The sequence below is a fragment of the Alligator sinensis genome, unplaced genomic scaffold (assembly GCF_000455745.1).
Source record: "Alligator sinensis unplaced genomic scaffold, ASM45574v1 scaffold665_1, whole genome shotgun sequence".
Classification (NCBI taxonomy): domain Eukaryota; kingdom Metazoa; phylum Chordata; order Crocodylia; family Alligatoridae; genus Alligator; species Alligator sinensis.
The window spans coordinates 2,725,224-2,746,158 of record NW_005842034.1 but is presented as its reverse complement, the minus strand read 5'-3'; the positions used below and the strand labels follow the sequence as shown (position 1 = coordinate 2,746,158).

Here is a 20,935-nt window from a genome sequence, read left to right as displayed (position 1 = left end):
CAACTCATTTTGAGCTCAAAACAGTGAAATTGAAATGAAATGAAGGACTTCAAAACAGCCTCAAAATGAAACGAGGCAAGTCGAAATGTTTCAAAAATTTCGAAATTTTTTGAGTTTTGAAGCAGCCAGCAGCCAGGTGGGAGACAAGGGAGAGCCAGTGCTGTGCTCCCAGCAGCTCCACAGTCCCATGTGACTCAGCCAAGAGCACAGCCCTGGCTCTCCCTGCCTCCTGTGGCCAGGCTGCGGGAAGCCAATCACAATACAGGGGAAGGGAACCAAGCCCAGAACTGAGCACTTAGCTTCCTTCCCCAGCCCAGTGGATCACAGCACTGGGGAGGGGAACTGAGCAATCGGACCAGTTCTCCTCCCCAGCTCACCAGTCTGAGGTGGCAGCACCCAGCTTCCCTACCAGGGTTGCGGGTCCCTGATCTGCCTGCTGGATGAGAGAGGCTGTTTTGAGCTTCCCCATTATAGCCTATGGGTGAAACAGTATCAAAACAGCATCACTGTTTCAATGAAACAAAATAGAACAGCTGTTTTGAATTGAAACAAAACACTGTCCCATCAAAGCAAGTCAAAATGGAACGGTGCCATTTCGCAAAGCCCTACTGTACAGCCACACTCCCTCTTATTTGCTCCCTGAATGGTATAGACATTACATAGTATAGGATAAAATGGATAAACAGCATTAGGAACAGGGCCCAGAACAGACGGCTTCCTCCCTCCATCCATAAGCAGTACCTACCACATTGGGCCACAAATTAACACTTTCTTGCTTGCATTTCTTGTGCCCCCAAGTCTCTTTCACTCTTGACTGCCCAGAGGCTCACCAACAACAAGAGAGCTTTCATTCCCATATTGTTTATGGCCTGAAATTTAGGGTATCACCCTAAAAGTAACAGGATGAGGATGGCCTAAAAATTAGGTTTCCCACTCCCTAGACATTTTTTTTAAGGAAAAAAAAATAGTGGGCCTTCTCCCTTGTCTGAGGGGTAGGCATCCCTCCAAGTAAACTGGATCTGAATGGAACATCACCCTCTTAGTGACTTGGGTAAACTAAATCCAAACATGATGGAAGCATGTTAGCTTTTCCACAAGTCTGGCTATTGAAAAAATGGGGAATACACATGTGCAGCTCTCTTGGACAAAATAGGATTGGCTACTGCAGAGTACAAAAGGATTAGCCTTTGGGATGAAAGGGGGCTTAGCCATCGAGAGAATGAGGGATTTGGATCCCTTGGATTGGAACAGGATTAGCTATCCTGAAGGAGGTGGCCAAGTTTGGGGAAATTTGCAAGTTTAAACAGAGGCTCCTTAGAGGCAAAAACAGAATTGGGACCATAGTGTTCAACAGATCAATAGGATGCTTACAATAAATGAAAACATAGTAATTTCTGAAATATGCTTATAACATCCAGTAACCTCTAGTTAATGCTACATAAACAATGTACGTACACATAAAATAAATCATGTCCTTGATATCTCATTGGTTTCTGTGGCAGGCCAGCATTTCTGCAAAAATTGTCAGGTTTCTGTGAAGCCAAGATCAATGGTCCTCAAGTTGGTTTATGTGGCTCAAGTGGTGGATATTTACCCCTCTGAACAGAGTGCAATCTTTATGAGTGATCTTTGTAATGGCATCAAATAGGAGTTTGGGGTGTATCAGCATTACTGAAGTGTAGCTGTCCCCATTTTTGATACTACTCAATTCTGTATAGAAACAGCTATATAATATGGATTTCTAGAGGATACAGAAATATCAAATAAAGTCAAATAATATTCAAATAGCAATCAAGCTGATAAAACTATTTTCTTTTGCAATTTAAGAAACAAGCATTGATTGAGAGTCATTTAATTTAGTTGATTCAGCAAACACTTACTATACGAGCATCCGTAAACCTCAATACGCATTCCAATTCTACCATTAGGATTCCAGTCCAAGGGGACAAAACGAAGAAATCTTGCTTTGATGGAATGTTGGAGCTTATAGTGCACAACACTGTCTGCATTTGTGTTTCCTGAAAAAGCCTAGAAGAAATGGAAAAAAAAATGACTATATCTATACTGAATACATATGTATATAAAAGCAGTCTTGACCTATTACTCCTCATTTTATAGCCATATCTATGAAACACTTAGACATGTAAATAAATTTATGTATTCCCACTGAGTTTTGTGATAATGTTCATGAGTTAACTCACTCATATGCTTAAGTGTTTGCAGGATCAAGTACTCAGAAATGTAACTTTTCATCAGTCTATGTATATCGTGTTTATTTGAGTGCCATTAATCTTTTAACTCTAAAACAAGGGAATGTTTTCAAAAATCTCCTGTCAATTATATGTTAAAACACTTGCATATTTCAGAGCATTTTGCCATCTAATATTCCCTATGGATAAGTTAGTATATATATTTCTCTGCTCTCAAAAGTAGTTTAATTCTTGATACCCTGTTTCACTTCAGTTGTGAGCTAAAGTGAACCCAAGAACTCTTATCCAGGACTCTGGATTTCCACCTAGTAAAGAGAAATTATTATAACATAAATTTTAAACAGCAATTTTGTAAAATAAAAAATCTGCCCCTGTACTTTATTTGAAAGGTAGGTAGAAGGGCAACGGATTAAAAGAAAAACCCTGTTTTTTTTTTTTTTACATGCAATCAATACCCTTGCTTCACTTACTGAAAGAAACAAGTTAAAAATATCTGCTAGCTAAGCATTATGAATTTTGGTACTGTAAAAACTAGAGAAACTCTTTTAGTTTTTTGTAGTAGATTTCTTATATCATTTTATTATTGCTTTGTGATATAGAAGATGCAGCAAACTATTCAAAACATTTATGTTTTAGGTTTAAATACTTGATAATTCAGACAGAGAATACTATCCCTAAAAACATGTTTATTATCCAGAGCAAATCACATAGTAGCTATTTTCAGATATGAACAACAGGAACATATTCAAATTTAATAAACAGTACATCTTCATTTCTATTATGTTTTGATTATTATGAGACATTTGCTATTGCTGTATGCTAAATATTTGTTCCAAATATAGAAGGATATTTAAGCCAGCTTGTTTCATTTTGAAATGTCTCACCACATCTTTTTGCATAAGCAGCAGGGGTGAGTTTCAGCACATTCATCATCACATGTCCCCTAAGTAGAGATGAATCTTACCACCTTCCCTCCCCTATCCTAACAGAATTTCAAATTAATTGTTAGCTTGGAACATTCTGTATGAAGAAACAGCTAGTGAATGGGCTCATTAGAGCTAACCTATTAAGCCAGTAATAAGCAATGAGAGTCAGCAACTCTAAATGCCTATACCACATTCAGCTTCATGCTTTATAATCTCACTGTCACAGTGGGTGAAGACAGAAACACTGTAAAACAAACACAGGAGAACTGCTTCTATTTTCAGTACAAGACCCCTCCCAACCTCTTGTCCCTTGGAATCCTTATTTGTAATCTCTAATAGATGTAACTGCTACTGAATGTGCCAATTAGTTTGTTGACTGAACCAGAACCCAAGCCCCAGAAGCTTAAGTGCTGTGAGCAAATGAAATGTTCCATTAAGACTTCAATTTTTTCAAGATCATTTTCAGAGGGCATGCACCTAGTGAAAATTAACTTTTGAAAACAGACTGTGTATGGTCTATTTTTTTTCCTTCAGGGCACACTTGAATCGTATGTTCTTAATTCAAAATTAACTTTCAGACATCAAAAATAAGCTACAAGTGATTCAAACTCGCATTTAAACCATTCAAAGTGGTCAGTTTTGAAACCAAGATTTTCTAGCTGTCATTTTACAAAGCCTTTAGCTGCAAAGAATAGATTCAAAATATAATCATTCAGTCAAGTAGTAAATGTACCTATATTAACTGATTTAAAATATTTTGAAGGTTAAAATCCTTCTCGGTTCTTATCACATTTCAAGGTGAAGAGATAAACCACTTTTTCACTCTGCCTATTTTTCTTCATTGGATTGTAAATGCCAAAGGCCCAATGTCAAGCCCCTAATGTAAATTAGAGGCTTTGTAGAGAATTAGTACCTTCAACTCAATGACAATCTTCATATCAGTAAAACAGAATTCAGCTATGGATTTACTGTCCAATCCTACCATCTTTTAAGCATTCAAGGAACTGAGCTCATAAAAGAAGTTCTATTTGATTACTAATGTGCTCAAACATTTGTAGGAATCATGCCATAGCTGTGGACTAGTTAGGGACTTGTCTGCAGGCAGGAGGGTCCTCACAACCTGCTTAATTTACCTTTGACAAAGAGCCACAATTAGATATTATACAATAAAAAACTATGTTAAAAGAACATTTTTAATGTTATAAAGATAATGACTCAAAAATGAGGAAACATCAAATGCCAAAATGAAAGCTGACTGTTGAATCTTAAGTCAACTTCCTTGTGCATATATATTATGGACTGCCTACATCAGGGGCAGGCAATTATTTCAAGTGGAGGGCCACTTAACTAGGTTTGGTGAGCTTTCAAGTGCCACATGGGTAGCCCCACCCCTTGACAGTCGCCTTGCCCCCTGGTCACCACTTTGGGACTGAAAGTTCCACCCCTAAACTCAGATCTTTGCCACCAGAAGTCCTCTTGCACTTGGAAATACACCTTTTGGGAGGGGTAGTTGCTATCTTAGAACCAGGAAAAAAAACCCCAAAAAACAAAAAAAAAACAAATCATACACTAAAAGTCAAACACTAACTATAACATATTTTAATTTTATTACAAAAAATATTTTTGTCATGATATGTGTTTGCTAACTGTATATAGAGGTGATTGCATAATAACTCAAAAATATATTCTTAGCCTTGTATATTGTGTAGGGGTGTGGTTGGGTGTGTGTGTGTGTGTGTGTGTGTGTGTGTGTGGCTGTGAATGGTGGGGGCATAGGGTATGTTGGAGGGCTGTATATATGTGAGAGGTTGTGGGAGCAGAGTATGGGTGTGTGCTGTTTGTGGGGTCTGAGGACCCTCTCCCACCCCCCCTATGGTGCAGCCACTGGCAGGGGCACTTGAGGTGCTCATGTCTGGTGGGGCCAGCACTGAACATCATGGTGAGGAATGCAGCCCCCACCAAGCCATCTCTATCACAGGCGCTCCCTGCTGTGCATGCACAGCCCCTGCACTCACACAACAGGAGAGGGATGTCCCATGCACTGGAGTTGGCTGCCTTCTCCACCCCAGCTAGCTCCAGCATGTGGGGCTTGCTTCCCATGTTGCATGAGTGAAAAGGCTGTGCATACATGGTGGGGAGTGCTGGTAATAGAGATGGCCCAGCAGACGCTGTGCTTCTCACTGCAATGTGAAGCACTGCCTGGAGCTGGTACTGGGCATGAGCGCCCCAAGTGCCCCTGCCTGGTACTGCTGCTGCCACTGCCTGCCAGGGCTGCACACCATGAAGAGAGTGTGAGAGAGATTCCTCACACCCTCCCACCCCTCATACTCACACGCTGCCCCCCTGGGTGTGGTCTCCACACTGCTGTCAGACCCATCCCCATGCTCTACATTCCAGCCCAGCTGCAGCACTGCCCGCACCACTTCCCTACCTGCTGCTTGGATCCAGCAGGGCACCAGAAAAGCAGGACAGGTCCCCAACAGTTGCAGCAGCAGCAGTGCCACCCAGAAGCTGTGTGCTGGCTGGACCCTTCCACTCATGGGGATAAGAGTAAGGCACAATAGGGTATGTTGGGGCGGAGGGGTGTATACCTGAGTACCTCACTCCAATCCTCATGGACAGAAGGGCTGAGCAGGGTACAGCTCATTGGTGGGTAACGAGGGCTGGCTGAAAGTGCCTGATGGGCCAAATACCACCCACAAGCGGTATTTGCCTGCCCCTGAACTACATGATGGCATGCTGCTGTTAACATAGGAGCTCTGTCACATTTGATACACAAATGCTCACATGAGTTACCACTACACCACAGATATCACAGGTGTGGAGATGCCCATGACAGCCAGATTCTGGAATTAATCTAGCCAGGACAGCATGGAGTTCCTTTTCCTAGTAGATTACAAAGAGTAACATTGCGTATAAGATAATAAATGTTGTGTACTGAGTTTTGCATTCTATATGCATGTTCTGCATTCTATCAGCAGAGGGTACTGCTTGAATTGCATTATCTAGGGTTGATGTTTGTTGTTCCATTTTATCCATATAATATTGGGAAGTTTCAGCTGTTGTTAATAAGTATGGTTCCCCTGTTTTCTTTGTGTGATCTCTCTAGGACAAGAACCCTACAGATTTAACTTTATTAGTGAATGTTAAAAGGGGAGTTCCAAAGATGAAGGGGTAAAAGGAAATACAAAGTGGCTACATAGTAGTGGGTGAGGGGAGTATGCAACTAACTACATAGCAAAATGTAGCATACTTAATGCAGCGGTGGGTTAGGGTGAGGAACTTGGGAGCTAAACGCACCACATTTACAAAGAAGAGAGGATATAAAATGTCCTGCACAAGCAATCCACATCATTACAGAGTGATGGGTTTTAAAGGACATACACAGATACAAGTAACACTATAAGGTACAACTGTGGAGGTGAGGTACAGTCCAGGCATAAGAGTTCTTAGTCATGATCTGTTTTTGAGGGGGTGGTCAGGCAGCTTCTGGCCAGTGGCCTGGAGTCCACCTACTGATGCTCACCCATAATGTGCTTGACATAGATGTCCCTCGACCATCTGAGGGTGTCAGACACCATGAGGCACCTCATTAATTTGGCATAGTAGCAGGATACTCAGCAGGCACACAGAATCCTCTTGTTGCTGGGCTCCCATGCTTTGAGTGCTCATCAGATCAGTGCCACAACCATCATCTCATATTCCTGGCTCCTCATAGTGTCCACTAATGGCTTGTACTTTGCCAGCTCCCGCTTGCAGGCTTTGATGAAAGCCAGCTGCCAGGTCTCAAATGGGATGTTGACATTGACCATCACAATGTGCCTGTTTTCTTCGTCAGCCACAACAATGTCTAGGTACAGCTGGCTTTCACAGCCTGGGACAGTGCGCTTGGTGGACACAGTCCCAGATGAGGCTGGAATGCCCTTCATCAGCTGGACCTGGATGGCTTTGTGGTAGACATGCCATGCTCTGGCATGGGACTTTCAGGTGCACAGCATGTGGGGAAGGGTCCCTGACTTATAGCCACATCTTCAGCACCTTTTGTGGTTTATGAACCAGACAGTACAGTTGAGCAGGAGGCAGTTGAGTTGGGTATGGTGGATGAAGCACTAGTCCGTAAAGCATGTAAAGTTCCCACTGAGCATGAAGTGGTTGCTCACGTCCAACTTTAGGATGTGGTCAAAGACCTTACCTTGGTTGGGTTTTGCCTTCAGGTCACTGGCATACTTGGCTCTGACAGCATCCTTTAGGACCCTCTCTAGGCAGGAACTTGTGGGGGAGCATGGTGATGAAGCTGGCACTGGGGGCTGGGAGCAGTGGGACTCCCAGCTCCTGGTGCTCCTCTGACTAGGTCCAGGCACAGCTGATGAGCTTACTGAGGTGCTGCATGGCATTGCAGTCTCAGCTCCACAGTGAGGCGAAGTCCTCGCCATCTCAGTTGAACTCATCTCCCAGTGAACCACTCAGGAAGGTGACCAGGTCTTTGCCAGTGGGCTGTGTGGCAATCTTCCTGGGGTCAGTCTCCCTCAGGATGCTGGCAAAGATGCTGCTCACAAGATCATAAGGGCACATTGAGAGGCAGAAGATATGGTTAACCATCTTGATGCCATAGAGGTCACCCTTGAGGGGGACCTTGGCATCATCCTGCCAGTAAGGGACATGGAGGATCTCATTTGTGGCCAGAAGCAGTAGGTTCAGCCACTTCTTCAGTAGCCACTCAGGTCATAGTCCACCTTCTTGAGGCAAGTCTTGGGAACTGCCAAGCCTCTTAAGACAAATGAAATATGGGGGATGAAGGTGTTTGCCACAGCAATCTTCTTCCAGGGGACCAGCAGGAAATGGTCCAGCTTCTTGGCAGGTTTCCTCTGGTGTTTGCTTCACCCAGTGACTGGTGGACACTCCCAAATGGAGGTAGCTCTCACCATCCCTCATGGGCCTCACCTGCTTGCCCTGGATGGTAATGGTGGAGTCCAGGACACTGCTTTTCTGCCTGTAGTTGGCATGCAGGAATGCACACTTGGAGGCATTGAAGTGGAGCCCCATCCACTTAGCTGCCTCAGAACTGATATCCAGCATCTTCTGCAGCTTCTCAGAGTCACTGGCAAGAAGAACAAGATTAGTGGTGTAGGTTAGGACATTCAGCTTCCATCTGTAGAGGCTGAGTCCTCTTGGAGGAGCAGTTCTATGACCAAATTGAAAATGACAGGCCTGAGTGGGCAGCCCTGCTTGACTCCAGCCTGGATTGAGATGTCTCACCCTCTGACTACAAGACGGTGGTAGTGCAGCTGCTGTAGAGCTCCCGGATGAGGTTGATGGTTCCATTCAGTATCCCCAGTTCCTGGAGGGTGTTGTGGCAGTGGGGCATGGAGCTAAAGGCCATGCCACCATGCACTGTCTTCTTGCATCTGGACATTATCCAGCACCATCTGGATAATTAAATTGAGCTTGTAGTACCCTTCTACTCCTACTCAGATGGGCCTCTGCTTCCTTTGGCATGAAGTCTGCTTTGAGCACTTCTGTGGAGGCAGCAGGTGCCAAAGGTCCAACTGATGTGAGGAATGGGGTGACAACTTTTGCACAGTGGTTGAAGACATCTTATGGAGTTCCTGGGGTTCTGAGTTGATGCAACTAGAATTCATCCAACAAATGCAAACGTAAAAACTATTCATAAGGTTCCAACACCTACACAAACATTTATAGGTCTGCTTAATTTCTACCATTCTTTTCTAAAAGACAAGGTTATATTTGTTGAGTGTCAGGGACTCTGATCAGGCAGACTAGCCTGGGTGAAGTACTGTCAAGGACTCTGAGCAGGCAGGCCAGCCTAAGCCAAGTACCTTAGCAGCCACACCTGCAGTAAGCCTCAGCTAATGAACTCTGTCCCAGTTTACGAGTAGCAAGCATCCTGATTGGTTGCTAAGAGAGCAGCCTATCCATTTAACACTAGGTAGGGCCCTAGGTTTACAAACCACTTTACAGTTCTGGTGTGGCAAGCCTCCTGGTTCCTGCAGTCTTGTTTTCCTGGTTCCTGACCCTGTTTTTTGCTTATTTCTGGACCTTGGCTTTGGATTTCCCTGAAGATCTGTTTCATTGCTCCTGCCCCTGGTTTGACTCCATTTTTGGACATCACCCCGTGGACTGCCCCTCAGATTGGTATTTGGCATCTGATCCCTGGATCCAGACCCTGGACTGCTGTGGACTCTGCTTCTGGATTTCCCTCTGGGTTTGGTACATGGCTCCCACCTTCTCACCCAGCCCCAGGCCCCTGCTTTACCTCAGTTGTCTAACCATTAGGCAAGAATGACTATACCCTAGTCCTTTCCACTGAGCCTTTGCATCCCCTATTGGATAAAGATGACTCATAGAAACAGACTAAACTGCACAACAAAGCTTTCAACAAAACAAAACGATTGTTGTTTTCTCACAGCATGCTAGTCCATTATGACATCAAGAAACTACTTGTGCTTATTTGCAAGTTTTCACTGCATGGAGTAGGAGCTGTCCTCAGTCACCTGCAAAATGATAGGCATGAGGCTCTCATTGCCTACTATTCATAAACTATGAATAAGAAAGATGGAAAGGAATTATGCCCAAAGCGATAGGGAAGCTCTTCCTGTCATTTCTGGGATTAAGGAATTCTATGACTATGTGTACAGCTGCAACTTCACAATCATGACAGATCAGAAACCATTGCTAGGGCTATTAACCAAGAATGGACCAGTACCTCAAATCATTTCACCACATATGCTTCATGGGTCCTAACTTTTAAAAGCATATGACTGTGAATTTCAACACTGCCCTGGGAAGTTGATAGCTAATGCACATGTACCAAGTCATTTGCCATTATCCTGTCCTGAATTCACTGTTCCTCAATTTTCCAAAGTTCTGATGTTAGAATCCTCTTCTGATCCTCCTCTCCAAGCAGATGACATTGTTCATATGACTGCTAAGGATCCAGTATTAACCGGAATACTAAACTAGGTATGGAGAGGGTGGTTTTCAAACAAACATGTCAGATGAATTTAAACCATTCATTACACATGAACATGAACTTTCCACCTGTAAGGAATGTCTCCTATCTCCTACATGGTAACCAACTGGTCATTCCCAATTAGGCTGAACACAGGTTCTTAATGTTCTCCACATAGGATATCTGAGGATTGTTTGTAAGAAGTTGCTAGAAGTTCTGTCTGGTGGCCAAAGATAGATGCTGACATTGAGCAAACAGTAAAGATGTCTAAGCCATGCCCCAGCTAAGGCTCCAGTCCATCTATGAGAAGAGACCAGGACACTATGTCTTATCTGCACATAGATTTTTCTGGACCTTCCCAAGTCCAGATATTCTTTATAGTTGTTGACACTTTCTTAAAGTGGCTGGAAGTTGTTTCCACTGCATCAATAACTTCATGTACTGTAATCTGAGTTTTACAGCAGTCATTCACAATGCATGGTCTTCTAGATATCAGCTTGTCCAATGATGCTGCACAATTCACTTCTGAAGAGTTTAAGGAATTTATGAGGAGGAATCTTATCCATTACACCGCATCTGAATGATTTCCTTTGGTTTCCCTTCACCTTTAACTATTATGCTGCTTTATGTTTCATGGCATTCATGGAAGAGCTGCAATGATGTGAGCCATATTTACCTATTTAAGAAGGTGTTTTTTGCTTATTTCATTTTGTAGAAATTCTCTTCCATGTGTTAAGTGAACAGTATTAATCCTAGCAATAATAACTCTTTGAGATGCTGTTCATGCTGCAGGGGTGGATTAGCAAATCATTATTTAAATATTTAAACACTGCAGTTAGCAGAATTACTGTGAAAAGAGTGGGCTGGAGCCTACAAGAAACTGTAGAATTGAACTTATGTGTTCTAACACCAACTTCTTTCAATTAAATATTAAGGATTTTTGCAGTGTATACATATGAAATAAGGGCATCTCCCCATGCCATATCAGAAATACATTGCTTGATTATATATGAAAAAATACAGTCTTAGGATGTACCAGTTTTGTGCTTTCTGGTACAAAATCTGGTACTAAAACAAAGTTAACTGGTCACAGGTAAATGGTCCCATTGGGGGTGGGAGGGTCTCCTCCTATGGGGAAAAACTAGTAATTCCTAACAGTAGCCAGAGGCAAATGGGAGGAAATGAGACTTCTCTATGTCCAGATGACCCACTGGTTGCTAGCAACCAGTGCAACTAAAGAACCCTTCAGTGTTCTAGATTGGTTTGGAGGACTAGAGCAGCATACAATACACCCCCAAAAAAGCCAGTTTTCATCATACCCTCATGATCTACACTGTGTGCTTCTAGATCAAGGATCCAGATCCCAGTTCATATGCTCTTCTATTTTAGTTATTTATATTTAACTAATAAATAGATGCATTTCCAAGGCTCTAGGTACCCTAACACAATAAAAATAAAACTATATCTGAACACCGATAAAATAGGAATGTCAGAGGCACTCAGCCAGCCAAATAATCCAAAAATTCCTTTTGATCACTATATCACTCTGGGAAGTATATCCTTAGCCCCTTCCAAAAACCCTATTGAAATCTTTCAGCCTCTTGTAGTGTAACCAAAAGGTACTCTTTAGACTATTTTTGATGGAGGGAACAAGTTCTAGACTCTTGAAGTTCTCTGGGAAACCCTTATATGAGCTAGTCTCTTTCATTTACAATGAGAGGGCTCCAGCTCTAACTATGACAGAAATAGTCCTGGTATAGGTCATCACACAGACACTGTGTTCTAGGCCATTTAGGGCTCTATGGATGCATCTACATGTGACACTACATCACTGGAGTAATGCACTATGGTGACATAATGTGCGTGAAAAAAAAACTGTGACACCACAACTATGCCATCATAGTGATGCACTCCGTCATTATAGTGAGTCACTATGGTGATGTAATGCCTAAAAATAACTACGTATGGCATGCACAGCATAGTATGGGTTGTCCAAAGAAAGTACTAAATGACAGTGCAATAACAATGGCACCATAGCAGCATATGTAGACATGCCCTAAAGATCCCAACTAACACCTTAAATTCTATTTGGGGATAAACAGTTAGATCCTAAGAGTAAAGATGTCACATAATCCCAATGAAACAATCTGTTGAATAGCAAACTTCTGTGTTCTGTACCACGTTCAATCCCTGCATATAGAACAAACTACAGGAGTCTAATCCTGATGTAAGGTCCATATCCACAAAGAAAATTCATAACTTCTTATCCAGAAGCAGATAGTGAACACTGACTCATTATTGATATAACACTATTCCAATATAATAAAGGGCTTTGTCTGTCTGTGTATCTGTATGTCTGTAATGCTTTTGGGCAACTGCTCATGCACTGCCGAGAGGGCTGGCAGTGACTGGCTGGGCAGGATCCACTTTGTCAGGCAGGGAGGGAGCCATCACCACCAGAGGCAGGGAGGTGGGAGTCCCATTGCTCCGAGGCATGACATGGAGGTGGCGGCAGAGGTGGGACGGCAGGGGGGAGGGAGCCGCTGCTGCCTCCTCAGGTGGGAGGAAGCCCTGCTGCTCCACAGGAGGAGGTGGAGGTGGGGGGAAGGAGGGAGCTGCCACCACCACCTCAGGAAGGGAGGTGGGGAAAGCCCCATTTCTCCACGGGAGGAGAAAAAGGTGGAGGTGGGCAGGGAGGCAGCGGGAAACTGCACTGCTCTGGGGGAGGAGGTGGAGGCAGGTGCGGGGGAGGGATCTGCATTGCTAGAGGCTGGAGAAGGAGGGAGTGGCCGCAGAGGGACTGTTTACATGGCCAGCCCTGAAGCAGGGGGTGGGGGGGGGCATGTAAACACTCCCTGAAAAACTCCACCATTCATGATGAGCAATTGCCTAATCTTCAAATAACCCCTCATCCCCAAGTTGCAGATGCTATTGGCAGGTATTTTCCCCCTCAATCAAAATCACTGTTAGTACTCCTTCTATCTGCTCTGGTAACTTCCCTCGAGGTTCTCCGATGTTTGAGACATATCAGTTGTCTTTTTTTTTTATTGCATGGGTACTTTAAAAATATTTGAACTACTAGAATGACTTAGACATACACATAAGACATATTGCTATCAATGCTTAAAATTTGGATTTAAACCAAGTTCAGTTAAACAAAATAAACAAAAAACAACCATTAAATAATAGATTTAAATAAAATCTCATTTATAATTTTATTTTTCACTTTTGTGCTTTTTACAGCCCGTTAAGAATGCTATAAGGAATACCTTTCAATTAATTTTAAATATCATTTAATTTACCATTCATTGTACCATACAGCTTTCCATTAAAACACCATTTATTTCACTGTTAAAATGAGAAGTTCAAATATCATTCTTATTGCTTTTAACAGTGAAAGTTCTATTCTCCCTTCCTTAAAAGAAAACCATTGAAATTACTTTTCAGGATACAATATTCTTCAATTAATTACTACTCACTTCTGAATGCTATTAAATATTGCAAACAGTAAGAATGGACCATTGATTACAATTCAGCATGTTTTAAGACTACCATTTATTTTGCAGTTGTATTACCAATGGTTTTATTTATAGGGGCTAAAAAACATATATTGGAAATTTACTTAATTTGGGCAGACACTGTATATTTTTTATTTCCCAGAATAAAAGATATCAAGTTATGGTTCTTCTCAAGTTATAGCTCTCTCATGTGCACAACAATGCTGTAAAGTACACTAGGCATTGAACTGGATGAGAGGCAGCAGCAATTTTCTCTGGTGTTGGGTGCAGCCTGTGGCCAGCGCCAGTCCCAGGTGACAGGGCAGCCTCCTCTCATCTGGGGCACAGATCCAGGGGCTCGCACCCACAGGAGGGCTACCAGGCTGTGCTGGACTCCTCCCAGGGGTGCAGCCCTCGGATCTGTGTGCCAGAAAAGAGGAGGCTGCCACTGCCACCTGTGACTGGTGCTGAAGACAAGTAAGCCCGACTTTGAAATTTGAAATGCTTCAAAACTTGAAATATTTTGAGTGCCCTCATTTCATTTTGAGGCTGTTTCAAAGCCTTTTGTTTCATTTCAATTTCACTGTTTCAAGCTCAAAATACATTGAAACAGTTTCAAAATGAGACATCCAGTGAAATTTCGCATAGCCCTAATGTCCAGGTGGCCATACATGATGTCCTGAAGTCTCCAGTGAGAGCTGTACAGGGTGACCAGCAGGACTCACTTTAGCTCCTGGGTTGCTGTTAGGGCTGTGTGAAGCTTCAGTCGCTGATTCAATTTGGTGGAGATTCAACCTGATTCAGTGGCTGAATCTCTGAATCTGAATTGAATCAGGAGACCCTTTAATCTCTCTGAAATGAATTGGAACCCTCCAAATCGATTTGGAGAGATTCAGAAAGATTTGACGATTTGGACATAGACACAGTTTTAAATGTTTTTTTCTACATACCTCAAGGTACCAGGCAGCTTGTGAATGCTGAGATGCTGGGGGGGATGGGGCATTCCCAGATGCTGGGGTGGATGGAGCATCCCACAGGAACATTGGGGGAGGGGGGTCCCCAGCACACTCAGCAGCAGACCCAGAAGTGGAACAGAAGCACTTCCAGTCCTTCTCCAGGTCTGTCAGGGAGCACGCAGGGGGCCCTCCCACACCTCCCCAGCTTGGCGACTGGTGCCTCCTGAGTCTGGGGGGGCACCTGGGATTGCCCTGTGGCTGATCACTGAGCTGGGGAGAATGGGGCCTCCCTGTGTGCTCAGCAGCAGACCCAGAAGTGGACCAGAAGTAATTCTGGTCCACTTCTGGGTTCACCACCAAGCGCGCAGAGGGGCCCCCACATGCTCTTGTGGGCTACTCCATTCACCCCACCATTGCAGCATTCATGAGCCATGCCTGGTACCTCAAGGTATGTAGAAAAATGTAAAGATGTATCTATGGCCGAATTGCTGATTCTCTGAATCAGCATCAAATCTTCAGATTTGGCTGAATCAAATTGGGGACAGTGATCCAAATCAACAAATTGAATCACTGTTCCAATCCAGGCTGAATCCAAATCTGAATTGAATACAGCCCATTTTGCACACCCCTAGTTGCTGTGCTTGGGCCCAGCCAGTGGGAAGCCATGGTGGGGTACAGATAGGCCAGGACACGAAGGCACGTGCAAGTCATGAGAGTGGGTACCAGCGCTTACTCTTGGGCTGTTCTGGAAGCCTAGGGTTGGGTACAGAAGGGTTTACAGTGACATGGTAGGGGTTTGGGGGCATAGTGGTCCACGCCCAACAGCCAACTGGGGGGAGGGGGGCGGCTCACCCATATGGCTCTGCTTGGGAGTCTTTGGCAGCCCGGGGAACTCAGAAGGCAAGGTGGGAGGCATGTGACATCTCCCCCTACCTGCTGGCATTGACCAGTGTGAGCAGGCTCCAAGGTGCCTCCCCCCACCCCCCACACACACTGAATAGTGAACAGTGAACATCTGTTTGGTTCACTCCCACTCTAACTTAGACCGCTTTAAGTAGATTGTGATAGAATGCTTCCAACTCAGGCTTTTTGAACATCTGTACTTAGCCTGAGTTAATACTATATAGTATCTACCAGGACAATCACCTTGAACATTTCCAGAACCTCTTCAGATTACATAATTGGTTTTTCTCACTTTTTGCATCTAAACCAAGTTATTTTTACTATGCAAACAATTGCTTGCATTTCAATCGTGTATCATACAGCTATTCAGAATTCTGATCTCTTCTCAAGCTATTTCACTAGAACTACAATGCATGCGGGGGTTATGTAAGACAAGGGTTTTACCCTAACAGCTTATAGGATGAAAAAAAACAAAAGATTAAAAAAGAGATATACCACACAAATGTGAGTAAGATGATTGGCATGCATAACAAATTCAAATCCTCTTTTTTTAAGCGCAAAAAATATGGTCTATTCTACTCCAGATTTGTAGCCACTAATTACACCTTTTGCTGAAGAGCTCGTAACATTAGTCTTTTCCACCACTGAAAAGTACTAATTCATAGGAAAATCAAAATGAAAATGCATGCCAAATTATTTAAAAGTAACACAGAAATAATTAACTAACCTGGCCCACTGTTCAGTCAAACTGGTTTTTATGGCTTTTAATTTTTCAATTTTCATCTGTATTTATTTATTTATTTATTCCCAACACAAGTAACCATTAAAGATTTACTGTTTACTTGCAGTTATTTAAGAAGCAGATCTCTGTTTCATCCCTAATACTAATCAGAAAAAGTAATCTGCATCAACCTAAAGAAAACAAAATGTGCATGCATAATTTTTGGTATATAAAAGGCTGTTAGAAAATTACATATTATTGAAAAAATACTTAGCTCTTCAGTAGCTATTTTTATACATGACTTTCTAAACACTTTATAAAACAATTGTAGGTATCTTATCTCCATTCCACAAACAAGGAAACTCAGGAAAACGTAAGTTAGATCAGTTGCTCATGGTAACTTAGCAAATCAATGGGAAAACCTAGAACAAAAGCTGTATCTGACTTGCAAAATTAAAACCTTGGCAATTTTTATTTGCATGTAGTTATATTATTGTGATGATCCCTTAAATTGTGTTAAAGAGTAAACTAGTTTTTCCCTGCGCTTGATGAAAAGGTACAATTTTACAGATTCAAACTGTGACAACCATAGTTTAGGAACAATATCTAGACCTTTCCAGACAGGCCGCTTCCTGCCAGCCATCTCATTTTATTTTTTGCATTCATCTGGTGTGCAAGCTAAATTTAGTTATGCTAATGTTCAGGATCATATTAATATTGATATGGGATTGTTCCCAATCAGCTGGGACATGTAATTTCACCAGAGTAAAATGACCCAGGATTTAGATGGACAGCCTGTTAGTGACATATTTCCTGCAGGAAGTCCCTCATCTGTGACTTCTTGACAGTCTCTCTTTACTCCATCACTTTTTGTGAAGCTGACACATCAAACCTCAAATAGAAGAAAATACTTAAGTAAAGTATAAGAATGAAGGACTAAGGACTATGGGGAGGGAAAATAGTTTTCTGATACTTGTGTGTGTCAAAATTAGAGGCTACACTGCAACAGACATGTAAGTAATACAGATTAAACTCCATGTTGTATAACATTAATGAATCATAATTCTGCCAAATTGTAACATTTGCAGCCAGAATTTACAATCTTAATAAAGTTGGTGTTTTTTGGGGGAGGGGAAAGAGCTGAGGGCAGGAGGGCTTGGGGGAATGAGCAATTTACTAGCTTTAAAAGAAGTAAACTGAAAAATGAAAAATAGCAGTTCCATGATTTAATACTGAACCTCACATGGGTCATTAAACCTGCTGGGATCTTTAAATCAGTCACACAGATCTCTGCTACTTGAGCTGGCACAGTCACTATTCTGTTTGCTTGAGGGGAATCTACTCTATAAGGATGCAATCCTCCTCCCCCTCTTCCAACCCATCATGTGCAACAAATCATACTTCAGTCCTGTCTCTTCTTGAGCCTGGCCTCTTTGTTCAAGTCCATTTCATTTTATATAAGTAGCCCAAGTCTCCAGTCATCTGACTTACCATCTCAGTCCAAGTCCCAAAGCCAAGAAAATCCTAGTCCTTCCCATATCTGATCGCAATCCCAATCTCTTTACCCAATCTGTAGCTCCTCTTCTAATATCTCTCTTATAACTCTGCTTACATGCCATCTCTCAAGTGCCTTCCAGTAAACAATTATTTTGCTGTACAGTTGCAGTGTCTCCCACCCTTCTAGTCTTGTTCCCAACCAGTGTCAATACTCTCCCCAGTACCTAACCCTGCTCCTTTCTAGGTCTTTCTCTCTTCCCATAACACTGCCTCCTTTCTAGAACTACTAGTTTGCAATTACAGGGCGCTTGTACACATGACGCCATTACCATGTACACAACAAAAATGTCACTTTGTGTGGCTTAATGGTGTCACACTGTACATGTGCAAAAGTTTTGAGGGCTTTGTGTGAGTATGGAATGTTTCAAATTGCAATGATGCAGGTGTCAGCTGGCCCCATGGCCATGGAAAAGGAGGTACTTCTGAGTGGGGGCACTACCCAGCCAGCTAGCAGCCCACCCAGGCAGCCCCAAAGGGCACTGCCACCACAGAGGGAAGGACCAGGGTCTCCCCACAGCTCAGAGGCTACTCAATCCACCAGCAGCTTGCCCTCTGGCCATGGGCAGGCTTCAGCTCCAAAAAAAGATTGGACCCCTCACCGTAACATGACAGAAAAACCAAAATGGTTTAGTCCTCAGGGTTTATATTCTATTCCGCCTAAGTTGAAACAGTGGGGCATAGAATAAAACACTGAGGACTAAACCTCCATCATGTGTACAAGTGCCACAGTTCCTATCCATTTGCCAGAATACCACACCTTGATTTCCAACAACCTATGTGAGTGTCCTAGCCATGGGTAATGGAGTCAGTCTCTCACTCTTTCTAAGCCTCTGGAGCAATGCCTATTGAATTATTTGTGCCAAGTAGGGCATCTCAGGATATTTACCTGAACAGGGACTTGAACTGGTATATCTCATATCCTGTATGTGTGACCTGACCCTCAGACTACTGAATATTCTACAAATGGGTGAATTTCATGATAAGCCTCAAAATATCTTGGTTTTGTTCTGATCCAGAGCAACACAAAAAATGGAAATCTCAGAAAATCTTTGCAGGAGAGAAGTATTTCCCTCCAGCTTTGGTTATTACTGGTATTTACCATCTATTGTTCACTTATGATTATTTTTGTTCTACAGAAGAATACTTGTTAATAAGGATTCAATCTTGAAAGTTCACTGTTATTTCATGGAAAAAATGTATAACTGGCTAGTGAACAGGTTCAGTAGTTTTTAAGTAAAAACTCAAACTACTTCCATGCCAAGACATTATATAGGAAATTCTTTTTTCATAATAATGGTTATTTAGGCTCTTTCAAAAGACTTGGAGGATTCAGATTGTATCATACAAGCTCTCTACCTGCAGCCATTCAATAACAACTCCCTGTGGCTGAATTCAGGTGTCAGTCACCCTGTAGCCCACAACATTCATTCTAAGTAGCAGTTACAAAATATGTTAACTAAACTGTCATCATTAGAGGGAGCTGTTGTTCTAAAACAATCAAACAACTTGACTTCTTACATGCCTCCCTTGATTCTGTCCAAATAATTCTACTTTATTAATTTCTGAAATGATATGGCCATGTAACTAAGAAAAGGTCACACTTTATTTATTCACTTTAAATATGTATCTCTCTGTGTCTTTATATATATGCTGTGAAAGTTCAAAAGGTGAATTCAACTTTTGTACTAACATTATAAAAATCTTTAATCACCTTGATCCTTGAACAAGATATTCAAAGATTAGCTAATGTTTTAACTAATACAAATATGAATATAGGGTCAAAACAGAACTTAAAATAATTTGGCTTTAAATGTTTTCAAAGAAAACCACAATGAGTTTTGAGAAAGCCATACAAAAATAATAATAAAAAATAGGATCATAGGGAAGTAGGGCTGGAAGGGAGCTCATGATGTCATCTAGTCCATCCACTTCTCAAGGAAGAATCATCCCTGATTAAACCATCTAACCTACTCTTGAAAATGTTCAAAGATGGAGAGTCCTTAATATAGCCTGTTTCAATGCTGGTCCACCCTCATAGTCAGAAAGTTCCTCCTAATCACCTATCTAAATTTTACCTGCTGTAGCTTGAGGCCATTTCTCCTAGCCTTGTCTCCTATAGCCAAAGACAGAAGCTCATCTCCATCCTCTCTTTCATTGCCCTTCAGGTATTTGAAGACTGTTATTAAATTCCTCTTCAGTCTTTTCTTTTTCCAAGTAGTTTAACACTGGTTCTTTCAACTTTTCCTCATAAGTCTTACCTCCCAGGCCCCTAACAATTTCTGTTTCTCTTTATTGGACTCTTTTCAATATGTCCACACATAGGCACTGAGTCCATGGGTGCTTTGGGGCTCAAGCATCCACCAAAAATCATTAATGAGTGCTCAGCACCCACAAGCCACATTGGGCCAGCTGGGTTGGAGTAATGCACTGCCTCTTCTGGGCATACAAGGGGCTCGGCACAGGAATTCAAAACAAACAAACAACCCCCAAAACAACCCACCCACCATCAAAAATCAAATTTGGCACCTATGTATCCAGATTCTTCTTGAAGTATGAGGACCAAAACTAGACATGGTACTTTAGATGAGTCCTCATCAATCTTGAATACACTGGAAGAATCATTTCCTTTAATTGGTGAGTGATGCTCCTGTTAATACCATACGGCTGGCCTTTTTTGCAAAAAGAGCACACTGTTGGTTCATATTCAACTTATGGTCCACTGTAACCCTCAGGTCCTTCTCTGCAGGACCGCAGCCTCACTACTCATTCCCCAGTCTGTTTGTGGATGCAATCATTATGTCCCAAGTGTAGCACTTTGCACTTATCCTTGCTGAACCTCATCTGATTTATTATGGACCATTTCTCCAGCCAATTCAGGTCATTCTGGACTCTAGCCCTGCTCTCCAGAGTATCTGCAACCCAACCCAATATAGTATTGTCTTTAAATTTGCTAAGTATGCACTCAACCCTGTCATCCAAATAATTAATGAAAATGTTGGACAATACAGGACCCAGGACAGATCCCTGGGGAACCCTGCTTAATACATCCTTCCAAATAGACATTGAGCCACTGATGACTACTTGATGGGAGTGATAATCTAACCAGTTATGTATGCACTTTACAGTATTTTTGCCTAGTCGGTATTTCCTTAGTTTGCTAATAAGAATGCCATGAGAGACAGTATCAAAAATTTT

At 42.3% G+C, this 20,935-nt stretch overlaps 1 protein-coding gene across 1 annotated transcript in view; it reads right to left on the bottom strand.

Moving 5' to 3' along the window:
- The window catches only part of CNTNAP3C (contactin associated protein like 3C), a gene marked incomplete at its 3' end in the record, with an annotated part of 368,072 nt that overhangs the window by 45,270 nt on the left and 301,867 nt on the right, over positions 1 to 20,935 (bottom strand). Inside the window, exon 4 of the mRNA XM_025202664.1 lies at positions 1,881 to 2,028. Within this exon, the coding sequence (XP_025058449.1) occupies positions 1,881 to 2,028 (148 nt within the window). The remainder of the gene's footprint in view (positions 1 to 1,880; positions 2,029 to 20,935) is intronic.